Source organism: Phoxinus phoxinus (assembly GCF_949152265.1).
Source record: "Phoxinus phoxinus genome assembly, chromosome: 6".
NCBI lineage: Eukaryota > Metazoa > Chordata > Actinopteri > Cypriniformes > Leuciscidae > Phoxinus > Phoxinus phoxinus.
Genome location: NC_136881.1, coordinates 14,651,796 through 14,667,779, shown reverse-complemented (window position 1 = coordinate 14,667,779; position 15,984 = coordinate 14,651,796). Strand labels below are relative to the sequence as shown.

The 15,984-nt window shown below is 44.3% G+C and overlaps 1 protein-coding gene across 2 annotated transcripts; it reads left to right on the top strand.

Annotated features, from left to right (window-relative positions):
* Positions 1–7,784: 7,784 nt before the first annotated feature.
* On the top strand, positions 7,785–15,649 carry LOC307000026 (uncharacterized protein). Of its 2 annotated transcripts, XR_013797958.1 has the most exons (3): positions 7,785–7,997; positions 8,590–14,898; positions 15,491–15,649. XR_013797958.1 is itself a non-coding variant. In XM_079615234.1 (2 exons), the coding sequence occupies exon 2, from the start codon at positions 8,792–8,794 to the stop codon at positions 14,597–14,599; it is 5,808 nt and encodes a 1,935-aa protein (XP_079471360.1). In that variant the 5' UTR covers positions 7,785–7,997; positions 8,590–8,791; the 3' UTR covers positions 14,600–15,451. The 2 variants fall into 2 exon arrangements, 1 of the variants encoding a protein (XP_079471360.1); XM_079615234.1 differs by lacking the exon at positions 15,491–15,649 and having other exon boundaries at positions 8,590–15,451.
* The last annotated feature ends 335 nt before the right edge of the window (positions 15,650–15,984 follow it).

Genomic DNA, 15,984 nt, shown 5'->3' with positions numbered 1-15,984 from the left:
ATGCACTTAACGCAAGAGACTGTATGGAACTGTGTGCTCTCCAATCGTGGAAATGAACCCATGAGCTGTACCAATGAAGCTGAAAAACTCACGTAATCTCAATGAAAACTAGACTCATCGCAAGGGAACGTTCTCAGTTGGTATACCCCCCAATGATGAGTTTCCCCTGCTTGGAAAAAAGAAAAATCGCTGTTGAAGGGAATTCTTAAGGTGCTATTCAGTGTCTCAAAAAACGACAGGTCCCATGAGGCAATGCTCCTGCCATTCAGTGAATGTGTTGGTGCAACGGAGAGGCAATGTTAAAATTATGTTGCTTATCAACACAGAACATTAACTCACAGCATTGACAGCACTAGTGTTGTGGAGGAACGATTATTGCCTTAGAACCAAAATGTACATTCTTGCACATGATGATGTTTCTGTAGATAATTGTTTTTTCCCCTCAAATTATTATTCTATTTTATTTGATATTAAGTTTAAAGAACTTGAATGTTTATGTTAAAAAAATACATTTAAATGGACTGACCTGAAGCCGTCCCATTCTGTCCACTTACACAAACACGTGCACACATATCTGCATATATGCTTATATATGATCATGTGCACACACACACACACACAAGATAATGTTACATTAATCTTAATGCTTTAAAGTCGGCAGTAAGACTGTGTGAACTGTGACATATGTATGTGTGCATCTATTGGTCACAGGTCATGTGACTGTTCTGACTCATGTGAGTATTTCTGTATGTGCCAAGCTCCTGTTGATTCCACTCTTGATGAACTATGACGTATGATAATGTGAAAAAAATTTCATCATCAGCCTAATGATGGAGGACTCTTCACTCTCAACAGTGATTAAACTCATGTCAGGTCAACTAAATGTGCTGTCTCATTTGTTCCTAATCTCCTCATCTCTACTTGTACATTAGACACATTAGTGTATTCTTTGCGCTGTTCTTATGTGGGTGCTTACGTGGATAACACTTTTTTTTTTTTCAAAGGCTGATGGATAATATACCGTAGTATTATGTTTGTATGTAGACAGAAAAGTCAAAACTCTTATATTTGAGCTTCCTCACAGTAGTTCTGAACATTGTCTCAACTTACAATAAGCAGAAGGAAAGAGTCCTAAGAGTCCTGGCACTTCCAGTTCCATCATTCTAAAGTCCAGAGATGGGCAATTAATACATGAAAATTAATTTAAAATCAAAATATGAAATACCTCAATTTAAATCTATCAAAATAAAATGCCAAATACTGTGTGGAAATTGTGTCTAAGTATACGTTATTTCCCTCCATCTTGGACAAGTGTCCGATTGCAACCTGCAGTACTACACACCTCCTAAAAAGGATGAATGAATGCAACAGCCATTTAGGGAATGTCATCAGAGCCCCTTCCTCTGGAATGACGGCTCTTTTTCTACTTCACTTTCCGCGCTTTTTTTACGCTTCACTGTCGCCACCTAGTAATAAAGCATAGAGATCAGATCACCAGACGCCACAGTCACCCTTCTTGTTTTATTACGTTTTTGAAGTACTTTAATTATGAAACTCCAAAGTATATTTTAATTTAATTGAAAGTGTAGGGTTAGGAAAAGGTTTAGGGTTGGAGCTAGGTTTTTACTAGATTGTATATCAACTTTTTAAAAATGTCATACTTCATAAGACTCGAAATCAATATAAAAGATTGAAAACATTGCTTCAGTCAATGACAAAGCGTAACTTATAGTAGGCTAGTATGTGTTATTGCAGGGGCGTGGTTTGTAGAACTGCAGGATGCAGACAGACCCTTCTCGACTCGGAGTGCGTGACAGAAAGTTGCCTGTCAGCCTGCGAGTACTGAATTTGAGTTCTCTTTCATGGCATATTGCAATTTTAATAACTCTTTTGAATATCAAGTATGACTTTTTATTACTGATAATTTGTACATGTATCTTTATTACTCTAACGTGTCAATAAAAGCTGCACGGATATAGACCTACAGTATTTGCATTCCGCAATATAGAAACAATATAGAAAAAGTTCAATCGATTCACTTTATATAACTGTTTAGCGCTAATGTTCAGGATAGTTTTTACCCTTGCCAGTGTTCTTTTGTTTCTTAATGTTCTTAATTCAAAAGGATAATTGACCATGACACCATATTCCTTATTTCCTTGCAGGAATGCAGAAAATTCACTCACTCAATCTAAAGTTCTAAAGCTGCAGCTCACGTGCAAGAAAGTAGGGGTTGTGGGGAATGCCTGAACTAGTTGATACAGGAAATAAGCAGTCTAATAGAATATTTAAGTGTTCTTTGTTCAACCGGTTGTGAAGCATGTACAGTATGGCAAACACGCAAAGAATTTGGCAAAAATAACCTCTGACGATGATGTCATCGGAATGTGAGCATGAGTTAGAATTGTCAACCTTCTCTCTTTTTTCAAAAGAAAAAATTATGCCGAGAGAATCCATTTCAAGATGCATGCCTCAAGCCCATCTCTGAGGATGATCCACATGTTTCACAGTGTTTCCCATGTGCACCGCTCTAGGCTAGCTTTCTTTCAGGAGGGGTGAGCCTGTGCGTCCTAAGATAATGGGGCTTGCATGTCAAGCTGGCTGAGGGACAGGAGGTGGGCGCTTTCTTTTACCTTGTCCTCTTGCCAGATCGTGATGTGCTCGTGCCCGCTTCTGGAGCGCTCTCTGGTGCTTCTTCAGATCTGGCTAAGGACGTTGGTTCTCTTTCTTCTGCTGACATGCAGTTTGAGAGTGCCGCCTCTGATGGTTCTCATGATAATAGCATATTGTCTGAGAAAATAGTTTGGTAACACTTTACAATAAGGGTGCACTAATAAGCATTAATTCATGCTTAACTGATGCACAGATAATACTGAATTAATGTATTACTAATGATTATCTAAGCTATTCATTAATGATTGCCTCATTAGCAACTAATGAAGAGTCTGTCTGGTTAATATATTAGTTCATATATGAATTGTTATTAATTAAATATGTAAGTGTGTATTAATTCCATACTACCTTATTTTATTAACTAATAGGGTTCATTAATTTGTTAATTACCTGTCCCGTTCTTTCTTCTTCTTCTTTTTATGGCGGTTGGCAAACAACTTTTAAGTGTGCATTACCGCCACCTTCTGATATGGAGTGTGGATCACAATAGCCTTTACTCACTACTCTTTTTAAATATACAAATAAATATATAAATAAAACCAATAAACACCTACATAAATATCTAATAACATTATTAATATTAAAACATTATCACTCACATCATTATTATATACAACTTTCAAAAACACCTAAACTCATATCCTTCTAATAAGCCCTGTATTATTCAAAAACACAAATATTGCTCTATACCCTACATCATTTGTAATATTTCCTTCATTTCAAATCTAATTTTTTCTTTACTTAACCAGTCTTTCAGCCTCATCCTTTCTACCTGTCCCGTTGTTTATCTTGTATCTTGTTATCTTGTTTTGTCACATGTCTTCCTTGTTCAGTTTTCCCGCTCTCAATCTTCATTTGTTTCACCTGTGTCTAATTTATCATCATCTGTGTCACCTGTTTTCAGTTAATCATGTTCATCAGTGTTTGTATTTAGTTCCTTCAGTTCAGGTCCGTTCTTAGTCCTATCGTTGTATTTATTGTGTGTTCATCCTGCCTGCCTGCCTGTACGTACATGTTAGAATTAACGTTAGTAAAACGTTTGCATTGGAACTTTGGAATCCTCCTCTTCTTCTTCTTCTTCTTCCTGCACCACACCGTGACAATGGCTGCGTCCCAATCCCAATTCGCATACTATCCGTCCAAATAGTATTCGAAAGTAGAATTAGTACATCCCAAGTCGTAGTATGTTGAAATCAGTGTTCCAAAGATACCCGGATGGTCTACTATTTCTGGGCAGAATCCGAAGTGCAGAGCGATGCGCACTCTAACGGCTATATTGCCCATAACCCATCGCGCGTTGGGCGAGGATTCGGTTAGAACTACAAACACGAGTGAAAAGTGTTTAAAAAAAAAACTACAGACATGGAGGACGCGCGAGTCATGTAGAGAGGTTTAGATAAAGGGGTTTGAGTGATTAATTATCAGTATCTAACCTGACGAAAATTTATTTATTCAATGTTGTCCACATTATATTGCATCTGCAGCAGCATTGTGAACTTTTGTAAAGACACGTTTAGCCATTAACTTTTAAATGCATCATTATATTCAAATTCCAAACACATGAGGAGAGTCTCCAGCATGAAAGACCCGCGAATGGCAGATGAACGTGCTACTACATTTCTCTCCGAAACGGTAGGAAATTAAATTAGATTGAATGGAGGATTTTAACTGTGACAAGATGATTGACAGGGCAGTTTACAGTGACAGGATGCACGCGACAGATCTGTCCGTTAAAGATGACGAAGTAGTATGTCAAAGCTTGCCTACTTTTTTGCTATACACTTAAAAGTATATACTTTTTCTTCACAAAAAGAGTACATACTATTAGGTCGTAGTATAAGTAGGTGAATTGGGACGCAGCCAATATGAATATCTGAAATATAAATAAATCAAAAGAAAGAACAGAGCATCAGCAAGCAATCTTCACTTGCTTCTGCTTCTTGTTCACCTGTGTTTTGATCTGAAGATTGAGTACTCTTTCAGAAGATGCGTAATATAGCACCCCCTACCCTATAACTAGTGAAAACAAGGTTTGCCAGAAAATTCCGTCAATGGCGGGGAAAGAGTTAATATTGAGTTATTCATTTTTATATTTAAAAATAAATAGCAAATGAACATGCCAATAAATTAATATCTGACTATGATGCCTAATGCACACACACGTTGTGTTTTGCATTTTTACATTTTCAAAAAATATCACTTATGATTTATAAGCTGTTTTCATCATGGGGACCAAAAAAATGGGGACTTTGTTTTGACATTTTGTCCCAATAATGTATAGGGTTTACCACGCCACAGATTGTGGAGATCAAAATCAAATTATATATAAACATTCTCATTTATATAATTAAAAATCAGAAATGTTTCTGTGAGGGGAAGGGGTACATACCCAGTTTAAAACAACTTCAATGGAAAGTTCCCACCATGAAAGATCAACAAGTGCGTGTGTAGAGGAGCTAAAGTGGATTACTCTGTGGAGCCTCGCATGAACCATATGGTGAGAGTAATGTCATGTAGACAAACAAACACCTTTCCTTCTGCTTCAAACACACACACACACACACACACACACACACACACACACACACACACACACACACACACACACACACACACACACACACACACACACACACACACAAATACATGTCTGCTGGTAGTAATATCAGCAACCTACCACTAGATGGCAGCACGCTCTTACCATTAACACGTGGCTAAAATGGACTCTGAGACGGATGGAGTTACTCAAGAACCTGGGTTTCTGGGTTTGAATTTGAATTTTGAGCATCATACAATGGACCCATGGTCAAATGTAAATCAACAAGAGGAAATTCATCAAGCTTTCTGTGGGTGTCTTTTTATAGCTGTTATTTTTTTCAGCTGTATTGAGTGGATTGTGTTTGTTCTGTTGTCCTAGGTTTGAGGATTTTTTCTTTCTTTCTCACCCTCATTCTTTCTAGGTATTTGCCCAGAGATAACATTGTGGTTTTAATTGAATTTTCCCTCTACACTAGCCTAATAGGGCTGCCAACGGACCATTTTAGAAAAGAGTCAAATTTCTTCTTCATTTTTAGTATCCCCTGATTACAATAATACAGGGTCATAATGACCACCGTAGACAATATTCAGAATAATGTTTTTCAATGACGAGTTCCTTAAACTTTAGGTCTACATTATTCCACTTATTAGGGTTACTTTTACAACAAATTGACAATAAAATATTGATGCCAATTGGAACTCTGTTAATGTCTTTCTCATTATTAAAGGGATAGTTAACCCAAAAATGAAAATTAATCCATGATTTATTCACCCTCAAGTCATCCTAGGTGTAAATAACATTCTTCTTTCAGACAATTGGAGATATGTATAAAATGTCCTGTCTCTTCCAAGCTTTATAATTGCGATGAATGGCCTTTTATGTTTTAAAGTCCATCAAAGTGCATCCATTCATGATAAAAGTTCTCCACTCAGCTCTGGGGGTTTAATAAAGGCCTTCTGAAGTGAATGTATGCGTTCGTGTAAGAAAAATATCCATATTTAAAGGGATAGTTCACTTTGAAATACATTTTTTTGTATGTTTTAGCTTACCTGAAATGCATCCAAGATGTAGGTGTCTTTGTCTCCGCAGTAGTTTCAATTTTGATATTTTTAGGTCAAACCGTTCTTGTCTGTCAGTCATATAATGCAGGTATATGTACTGTCTCCAAAAGCATGCAGAGATGTCTCTAATAGCATGCAGAGAAAAGTCCAAATTAAAAAATTCCCCATCGTAAGTGCACATTGATGGCCTAAAGCCTATTTTATGCTTCTGCGTCGAATCGACGGGGTACCCCCGCAGACCCTTCTGCGCCGACGCGAACCCCTCTCCGCCCCCTCCGCCGTAGCTCGACGTGCACCTCCAAAAAATTGTAACTACGCGTCGAGGCGACGCAGACCACAAGGGCTGTGATTGGTCGTGATGCAACACAACCCGACGCAGAACCATAAAACGGCCACGACGCCGTAGGAGTGACGGCGTAGCTACGGCGTGGAGTTGACGCAGAAGCATAAAACAAGCTTAAGACACGAAACAAGCGGTTTGTGTGATAAAACGAACAGTATTTATATAGTTTTTATCTCTTTTACACAATGACCTCCGAGTGATCTGTTTACACCGGATTTCTTCCCCGGAAACTAATCTAACCGCCTTCGATTGGACGTTGCATTTTTAAACTCAGCAGAAACGCGTGTGATTGGCTGTACGGCTCAACGTATGCCTTTGATTGACCTGAACAATGAAGCGAGTAGTGTGTCAAGATAGAAGGCTTACAAATTGGGAATAAGTGAAAACTCAACACTCCCGGATGAGTTCGCGCGAGCTTAGGCCATCAATGTGCGCTTACGATGGGGAATTTTTTAATTTGGACTTTTCTCTGCATGCTTTTAGAGACATCTCTGCATGCTTTTGGATACAGTAGCCTACCTATACTGTATACCTGCATTATATGACTGACAGACAAGAACGGCTTGACCTAAAAATATCAAAATGGAAACTACTGCGGAGACAGACACCTACATCTTGGATGCACTTCAGGTAAGCTAAAACATACCAAAATTTTATTTCAAAGTGAACTATCCCTTTAAGATTATCGTCAAAAATAGCTTCCGACCGACGGCCGTACGCATCGATTTACGGCGAAAGAGTAACCTTTGACATGGCGCATGGACTCAATATTGACTTTGTTTTTTGAAGAGTTGTATACTGTAAATATCACACTTACAACCGTGCTCTTGGTCTGAATATCATAAGGACTGTGTATACACCCGAATTACAACAACACTCGTGATATTGCTATATAATAATTGCTATTTATAACCTTCAATGCTGTGGCATGGGATTTAACATGTAGCATGTAATTGTTCTAATGCTACGTTATATGTATAAATGTAACAATAGTTCCTTTTTCATTCTGTCTTTCTTGCTTTGCTTTTCTCCCCATCTCTCTATTTGTGTCTGTCTGTGTCTGGTTGTTTCATTAGTTTGTATTGATGAATGGATCAGGAGATTTAAGTGGATGAGTTGCATTGATCTGTGCAACACACACACACACTGTAAAAAAGGCCCCCTGGTGTTCGCTAAGCATCAGACACTTTACTGTGACTTTCTCTCTCCTACTGGATGACGCCTCGCTTCACCTGGACTCTTAGCCAATCACAAGTCGACTCAGGCTCGCTGCACGCTTGTAGCGTTCTGTTCGAGACTTTTTGCTAGTATTGTACGCTGACTGCACGGACTTACGACCCGCCTTAATACAACTGACCTACTTTTGTGTGCGTCTTTACAAGTAAGAATCAGTATTTCGCTGTTCTTATATTTTCATTGTGAAAGCTAGGTTGGTAGTGTTTTCTGTTTAGTGTACTAAATATAAGCTCAGCTTTTCCTGCCGGCTAGGCCTCGTGTTGTTATGCTTCTTTCTAGCGATGTATAGGTTGCCACTCAGGCATTATTCTTTGGTTACACATTGCAGAATACCAGTTAAGCACCCTCTGCGCATAGTTTGTGAGTTATCGCGGTGATATTCGCCTTCATTCCAGTTAATTTGCTATAGAGCACGCACCTCCCGCATGTACGCTAGTTGTCACGTGACACCTCTCGGCGCGGCCTGGTGTAGTTATTTATATGACCAGCAGAGGGAGCCATTGTATTGCGAATGGTTTATCCTTTCTCATTGTTATAATTGGAGCGGTTTAGACCCGCAGAACAGCTTTGTTCATTCTTTTAATGCCAGTTTCGGCCATGTTAAAATGTTATTGTATTTTATTCCTGCTATATTATTAGAAAAGGATACAATTAATACAAATAGAGGTTTGTTGCATGATAATCATTCATTTGCATTCAACTAATGGTTATTGTTTTTGCTTATTTATCTGTTTCAGAACCACACATCAATGTACATATTCAATCATGCAGTTGTAAAGTCAATAAATACTTCTGATGAAGAAATCTTGCGTGATTCTGACCGATCACCCGCTGTGAGCTCTAATTAACGATCCAAAAAACTATCTAAATCAAAAAAGCCAGTCTTCTTCTGCACAAAGTGGTCCTTCGAGCCGGATCCAGAGCTTGCAGCGGAGCAAGATGTCTACCACCTCGGATAAAGAGTCTAGTGCACGATCCAGGAGGCAGCGGTCCCTCCCTAACTACTTGCAAGATTATGACTTGTCTGATCTCCCGACCAAATCTCAAACCAAGAAGTCTTCTGAGTCACAGTCCAGAGAGCGGCTAGACGAAGAGGACCACAGCAGACCTGATTCACGCTCTGCATCCCCAGAAGGTCAGCTGCATCACAGCCCAGCGCGATGGTCAGTCACTGACAAATGGGAATCTTCTGCAGATGAGTGGAGAAGGGAGCGCCGGATACTAGAGCGTGAAAGGGAAGATCTCCTAGCATCAATGGAGGAATTAAAAATACAGAACGAGCAGCTCAGAGCCAAAGCGGAGCCCAGCAGTTTCCGTCCTGAGCCACGTACTGTAACTGCCAGAAATAGACTTTACAGAGAAGGGCTGGATTATGGAGGTGCTCCAAGCCGGTACAAATCAGTCTACTTCCAGGACAGGGAGACACCACCACAACGGTCCTCTGACAGGCATCATGACTACAGCAGAGAGACAAAGGACTACAGGGAATCAACCAGGTATGACTCTCCCTCACCAAAGCGCTCTCCTGAGTCAGTACGCAACAAACACCAGGCCCCGCGACGAGGCTATGAGTCCAGGGAAGGGCGCTACAGTTCTCATTATAATTATGAGCAGTCCAGCCACCGCCGCTCACCTGAGCGCCACGCCAGCTACAGAGACTCTTGTTATTCCTCCAGAGAATACAAAGAACCATCACGCCGAGGTGACTACTCTCCTGCACGCCGCCGCAGCTACTCTCCAGACCAGCGTGAGAGACGTAGTCCCACTTCACCTCGGCACGAGCCCAGACGCCGACGCTCAGTGACCCCTCCTGGTGGACAGGAAAGAACATACAGAGGGCCCACTCCTACCATCCCGAACTTCAACTGTCCTAACCCAAGAGACTTTGCGAGACTCCGTATTGCCCTAGACAATCTCCTTCCAAGAGATGCCACTGAACGTTTCAAGTTCCAGATTTTAGTGGATCATCTGAAGCTGGAGGAAGCATTGCTGGTGGCAGATTCTTACAGCAATTCTGATTACCCCTTCACTGACACTATGGCAGCTTTAAACCAGCAGTACGGGCAGCCACACCAACTCGCCCTTCAGCGTATCGCTGAATTGATGGATGGCCCCAACATTCAGAGTGGAGACATCAAGTCATTCAGGTTGTTCGCCCTGAACGTCAGATCCCTGGTGAGCATGTTGGAGCAGCTCGGTTTAAAGGGGCAAGTTGAGCTGGACTGTGGTTCTCATGTCACCCGTCTACTGGGCAAGCTACCGCACGACCTCAGGTCCAGTTTCAGGCGCTACATCCACCCGCTCCGCATTCCTATCCCCACTCTTCTGGACCTAGCAGATTGGTTGGAATACGAGCTCCAGATCCAGGAGGATGTAGCACAATATCGATTGAGAAAGGACACTGGTTCTAAGCCCAGAGACTCCAAGAGTACTGTCAAGTCGTCCCCTAAGGCCTCAGTCCTCATGCTGGGGGCTGAACCCAAATCGGTTAGGGAGCCGGCCAAATCCACTCCTTCAACCAGTCTAGATGCAAAGAAGTTCTGCCCATTCTGTGAGAACTACAAGCACACTCTGAATAGTTGCGCAAATTTCAAACTCCTCAGCGCCACCCAGAAACGTAACTGGATTCAGGACAACAACCGATGTTGGCGATGCGGCAGAGAACACAGATCAGCTGAATGTGATCTGAAGATGTGCTGTAAAACATGCAACAGTAGACACCTGCTTGCCCTGCACGATGTCAGCGAGAGAAGTCTAGCCAAGACTGACAAAGCTGAGAGAAGGCCTGACCAGGTGAAGTACAGTGAGAGCAAACCTTTGCCCATACCAAGTGCAGACCAAGTGCTATACATTGGCAAGCCACCGCAGGGCCATCGTGTGCTTCTCAAGGTCAGTAAAGTTATCCTCCGCCATGGTGACCAAACTCTAGAGACATACGCTGTGCTAGACGACGGCTCTGAACGCACCCTGCTCCTCCAACCGGCAGTCCAACAACTGGGACTTGAAGGACAGCTCGAGGATTTGCCCCTGCGTACAGTCAGACAGGAGCTGCAGACGCTTCACGGGGCGGCTGTCTCATTTAGCATCTCTCCAGCCTGTTCTCCAGCCATGGTATACAACATCCAAGGAGCCTTTACCGCACCCAAGCTTGGGCTAGGCCAGCACACATATCCCTTCAAAGCACTGCAGAGCAAATACAGACATTTGAAGAAGCTTCCTATCCCTTCATTCAAGGACATTGTCCCGCTACTGCTCATTGGCTCAGACCACCCCCACCTGGTGACTCCAGTTGAGCCAGTCATCTTTGGTCCCCCTGGTGCACCGGTTGCTGTCCGCACCCGTCTCGGATGGACGCTGCAAGGTCCGACCAACTATCTAAAGCAGTACCTGATCGAACAACGCTGTCTTTTCACCACCTTCGGGGCACCTCCAGCTGACATCTACCAGCATGTCGAGAGACTGTGGCAGCTGGACGTCCTCCCATGGCGCAGCGAAAAGGCCAGTACGAGGTCACGGCAGGACAAGGAGGCCCTTGAATGCTTGGATAAACAGACAGTGCGAGTAGATGTTGATGGTGTCCACCGCTATGCTACTCCTCTTCTCCGCGTGAAAAACTTTCCCCAGCTCTGTGCACCAAAGGAGGCAGTACTTCCTCAGCTCCGGAATATGGAAAGGCGGCTGGCGAAGAACCCTGAGACGGCCCAAGTCTACAACGCAGAGATCCAGAGACTTGAACAGGCTGGCTATGTGGCGAAACTACCCCATGGCACAGAGAACACCTCAAGCAGCTGGTACATCCCTCACCACCTTGTCGAGCACAATGGCAAGCACCGAGTGGTTTTTAATTGCTCTTTCCAGTACAGCGCCGCTGACTTGAACAAACTCCTGCTCCCGGGTCCAACCCTTGGTCCACCTCTCCTTTCAGTTCTCCTGCGTTTCAGAGAACATTGTGTGGCCTTCAGCAGTGACATACGGGGGATGTTTCACCAGGTGAGGCTCCTCCCGGAGGATGAACCTCTCCTCCGCTTCCTCTGGAGGGAGCTCAAACGTGATGAACAACCCACAGTCTACCAGTGGAAGGTGCTTCCCTTCGGCACTACCTGTAGCCCCTGCTGTGCTACATACGCCCTACAGAAGCACGTCACCGACCATACTCAGCCAGCTGATGCAGTGAGAAACTCTGTGTTAAGACATTTCTATGTAGATAACTGTCTTCAGAGTGTGCCTACAGTTGAAGATGCCAAGCCCATCATCGACAAGCTGCAGTCTCTCCTTGCCGAGGGAGGCTTTGAATTACGGCAGTGGGCCAGTACCCATCCAGACACCATCCGTCACCTCCCTGCTGAGGCGAGATCGGCTAGTGCTGAAAAGTGGATCGCCCAAGGTCACCCAGGTCAAGAAGAATCAGCCCTGGGCCTGCAGTGGGACTGTCGAGAGGACACCCTGTCCTTCAAGTGTCGAGAGACTGTAGCCACTGAAGAAGTTGTCACTATGCGCTCCATCTACAAAGTGGTGGCAAGTCAATATGACCCCCTCGGGTTTTTAGTACCTTACACCACTAGGGCCAAAGTTGTCATCCAACACCTGTGGGAGAAAAAGCGTGATTGGGACGACCCTGCTCTGCCGGATCACCTGCTAGCCGCATGGAGAGAGTGGGAGGACGAGTTACCTCACCTACAGAGCATTGCACTTCCGAGGTGTTACACTGGCCGTGAGTTAGACTCTCCCACCTGTGAGCGTGAGATCCACGTGTTCTGTGATGCCTCAGAGCGAGCCTATGGCTCTGTGGCATACCTCCGAACCGAGAATCCTCATGGAGTCGTCCAAGTAGCCTTCATCACTGCAAGATCCAGAGTTGCTCCAAAAAAGCAGCAGTCAATCCCACGCCTGGAGTTATGCGCTGCTCTGACCGGAGCACAAATGGCTCGGATCCTCAAATCTGAACTCACATTGCACATCCAGCGGGTGGTACTCTGGTCGGACTCTACTACCGTGCTCAAGTGGCTGCAGTCGGAGTCATGCCGATTTAAAGTGTTTGTTGGCACACGTGTGGCAGAGATTCAAGATCTCACCGAGGGCGACACATGGCGGTACGTGGACTCTGCACAAAACCCTGCCGACGACTTAACTCGTGGCAAACCTCTCGACACATTGACACCAGACAGCCGGTGGGGTCAAGGCCCAACCTTCTTGTGGTGTGACCCAGACAAATGGCCACAAAGTCCTCAGATTCAGACAGAGGCAGATCAGGGTGAAGAGCTCAAAAAACCTCCATTCTGCGGCTTCACTACTACCACGCTAAGTCAGCTCCCTGACGTTAAGCAGTTCTCTTCCTTTAAAGACCTCCTGACCGCCACAACTAAGACTGTACATGGGGCGGCCCCCGGCAACGTCACAGCCTACAGGCAAGCCCAGCTGGCCCTACTACAACAGGTCCAACAAGACAGTTTTCCTATTGACTATGCCCAGCTGCAATCAGGGAAACCAGTCGCCAAGAGCAGCAGACTTCTCAAGCTGGCGCCAGAGTTCGACCACAGTGACAAACTCATCCGCGTTGGCGGACGTCTGCGCCATAGTAACCAACTGGAACTGGATACTGTTCACCCGGTGGTGCTGGATGCCAAACACCCAGTCACGCAGCTGCTCATCCAAGATTATGATGACCGCTTGCACCATCCAGGCCCAGAGAGGGTCTTCTCAGAGATGCGCCGCAAGTATTGGGTACCAGGAGGGCGAGAGGCTATCCGCCGCTTTCAGCGCAAGTGTCAAGAGTGTCAGAAATGGCGCGGAAAGCCACAAATCCCTAAAATGGCAGACCTACCTCCATCCAGAGTCCGACTTTTCAAGCCAGCATTTTACTCAACAGGAGTAGACTGTTTCGGGCCATACTCGGTAGCGATTGGAAGGAGGAGTGAAAAGCGCTGGGGAATAATCTTTAAATGCATGACCACCCGAGCCGTGCATATCGATCTGCTCTCCAGTTTGAATGCAGACTCATTTCTCATGGCCCTGAGGCGGTTCATCGCCCGCAGAGGAAAGCCGTTCGAGCTGATCTCAGACCAGGGGACTAACTTCAGAGGTGGCGATCGAGAGCTCCGGGAAGCATTCGCTGACCTTGCTCCCGACATCAAAGCTCAACTCGCCTCTCAGCAGATCGACTGGAAGTTTAATCCACCTAACGCCCCCCACTTTGGCGGCTGCTGGGAGCGTGAGATACGCTCAGTAAAACAAGCCCTGCAAGTCACCCTTGGATCCCAGCTTGTGACAGATGAGGTACTGAGAACCCTACTAGTTGAGATTGAGGGGATCCTCAATTCCAAACCATTAGGCTACACATCTGCAGACATCGCCGACCCTGATCCAATAACTCCCAACTCGTTGCTCATTGGGCGGCCAGATGCCTCTCTCCCGCAGGTGGTGTATCCTGACTCCGAGCTCCTAAGCAGTAGGCGTTGGCGCCATAGCCAGCTGTTGGCTGACCACTTCTGGAAGCATTTTATCCGTTTCTATCTGCCCAGCCTCCAGGCCCGACAGAAGTGGAATATTGAAAACCCAGACCTGCACATCGGCAAGACGGTCCTCATCATCGACCCGCAGTTCCCTCGCTCACTGTGGCCAGTGGGTACAGTGACTAGCGTCTTCCCCGGCCTCGACGGTAAAATACGATCTGCTGAAGTGAAAGTAGGAGACCGGTCGTACACCCGCCCTGTGGCTCGACTCATCCAGCTTCCAGAGTTGCCAGACTAAGCACTAACGGACGATTGGGCGCCTTTTCCTCTGATGCAGATTCCCTTCAGTAATCTGGGGGCGGCTGTAAAAAAGGCCCCCTGGTGTTCGCTAAGCATCAGACACTTTACTGTGACTTTCTCTCTCCTACTGGATGACGCCTCGCTTCACCTGGACTCTTAGCCAATCACAAGTCGACTCAGGCTCGCTGCACGCTTGTAGCGTTCTGTTCGAGACTTTTTGCTAGTATTGTACGCTGACTGCACGGACTTACGACCCGCCTTAATACAACTGACCTACTTTTGTGTGCGTCTTTACAAGTAAGAATCAGTATTTCGCTGTTCTTATATTTTCATTGTGAAAGCTAGGTTGGTAGTGTTTTCTGTTTAGTGTACTAAATATAAGCTCAGCTTTTCCTGCCGGCTAGGCCTCGTGTTGTTATGCTTCTTTCTAGCGATGTATAGGTTGCCACTCAGGCATTATTCTTTGGTTACACATTGCAGAATACCAGTTAAGCACCCTCTGCGCATAGTTTGTGAGTTATCGCGGTGATATTCGCCTTCATTCCAGTTAATTTGCTATAGAGCACGCACCTCCCGCATGTACGCTAGTTGTCACGTGACACCTCTCGGCGCGGCCTGGTGTAGTTATTTATATGACCAGCAGAGGGAGCCATTGTATTGCGAATGGTTTATCCTTTCTCATTGTTATAATTGGAGCGGTTTAGACCCGCAGAACAGCTTTGTTCATTCTTTTAATGCCAGTTTCGGCCATGTTAAAATGTTATTGTATTTTATTCCTGCTATATTATTAGAAAAGGATACAATTAATACAAATAGAGGTTTGTTGCATGATAATCATTCATTTGCATTCAACTAATGGTTATTGTTTTTGCTTATTTATCTGTTTCAGAACCACACATCAATGTACATATTCAATCATGCAGTTGTAAAGTCAATAAATACTTCTGATGAAGAAATCTTGCGTGATTCTGACCGATCACCCGCTGTGAGCTCTAATTAACGATCCAAAAAACTATCTAAATCAAAAAAGCCAGTCTTCTTCTGCACACACACACACACACACACGTCCATAAACAACACAGTTTCAGAGGAAAACAACCTCTCTGCTTTCCCATTTCTCCTCCCCCCCCCTCCCATCCCTTTCTGAACACTTTCCTCTTTTAATCACGATGATGATTACACTCTTTTTGTCTGCCAGTAAAAGCCTTTTATCACCCACCTCTCAGATAACTGGAAAGTCCCATTATTCCCACACAATCACACATGCAGTAATTCCAGGAAACACACACCGATTCTCTGCACACACCTGTCATAGGTTTAGTTCTTCTTTTGCTAAGCCGCATACCTAATTCTTTTTTACACTCTCTCAATTAATGGATAAAC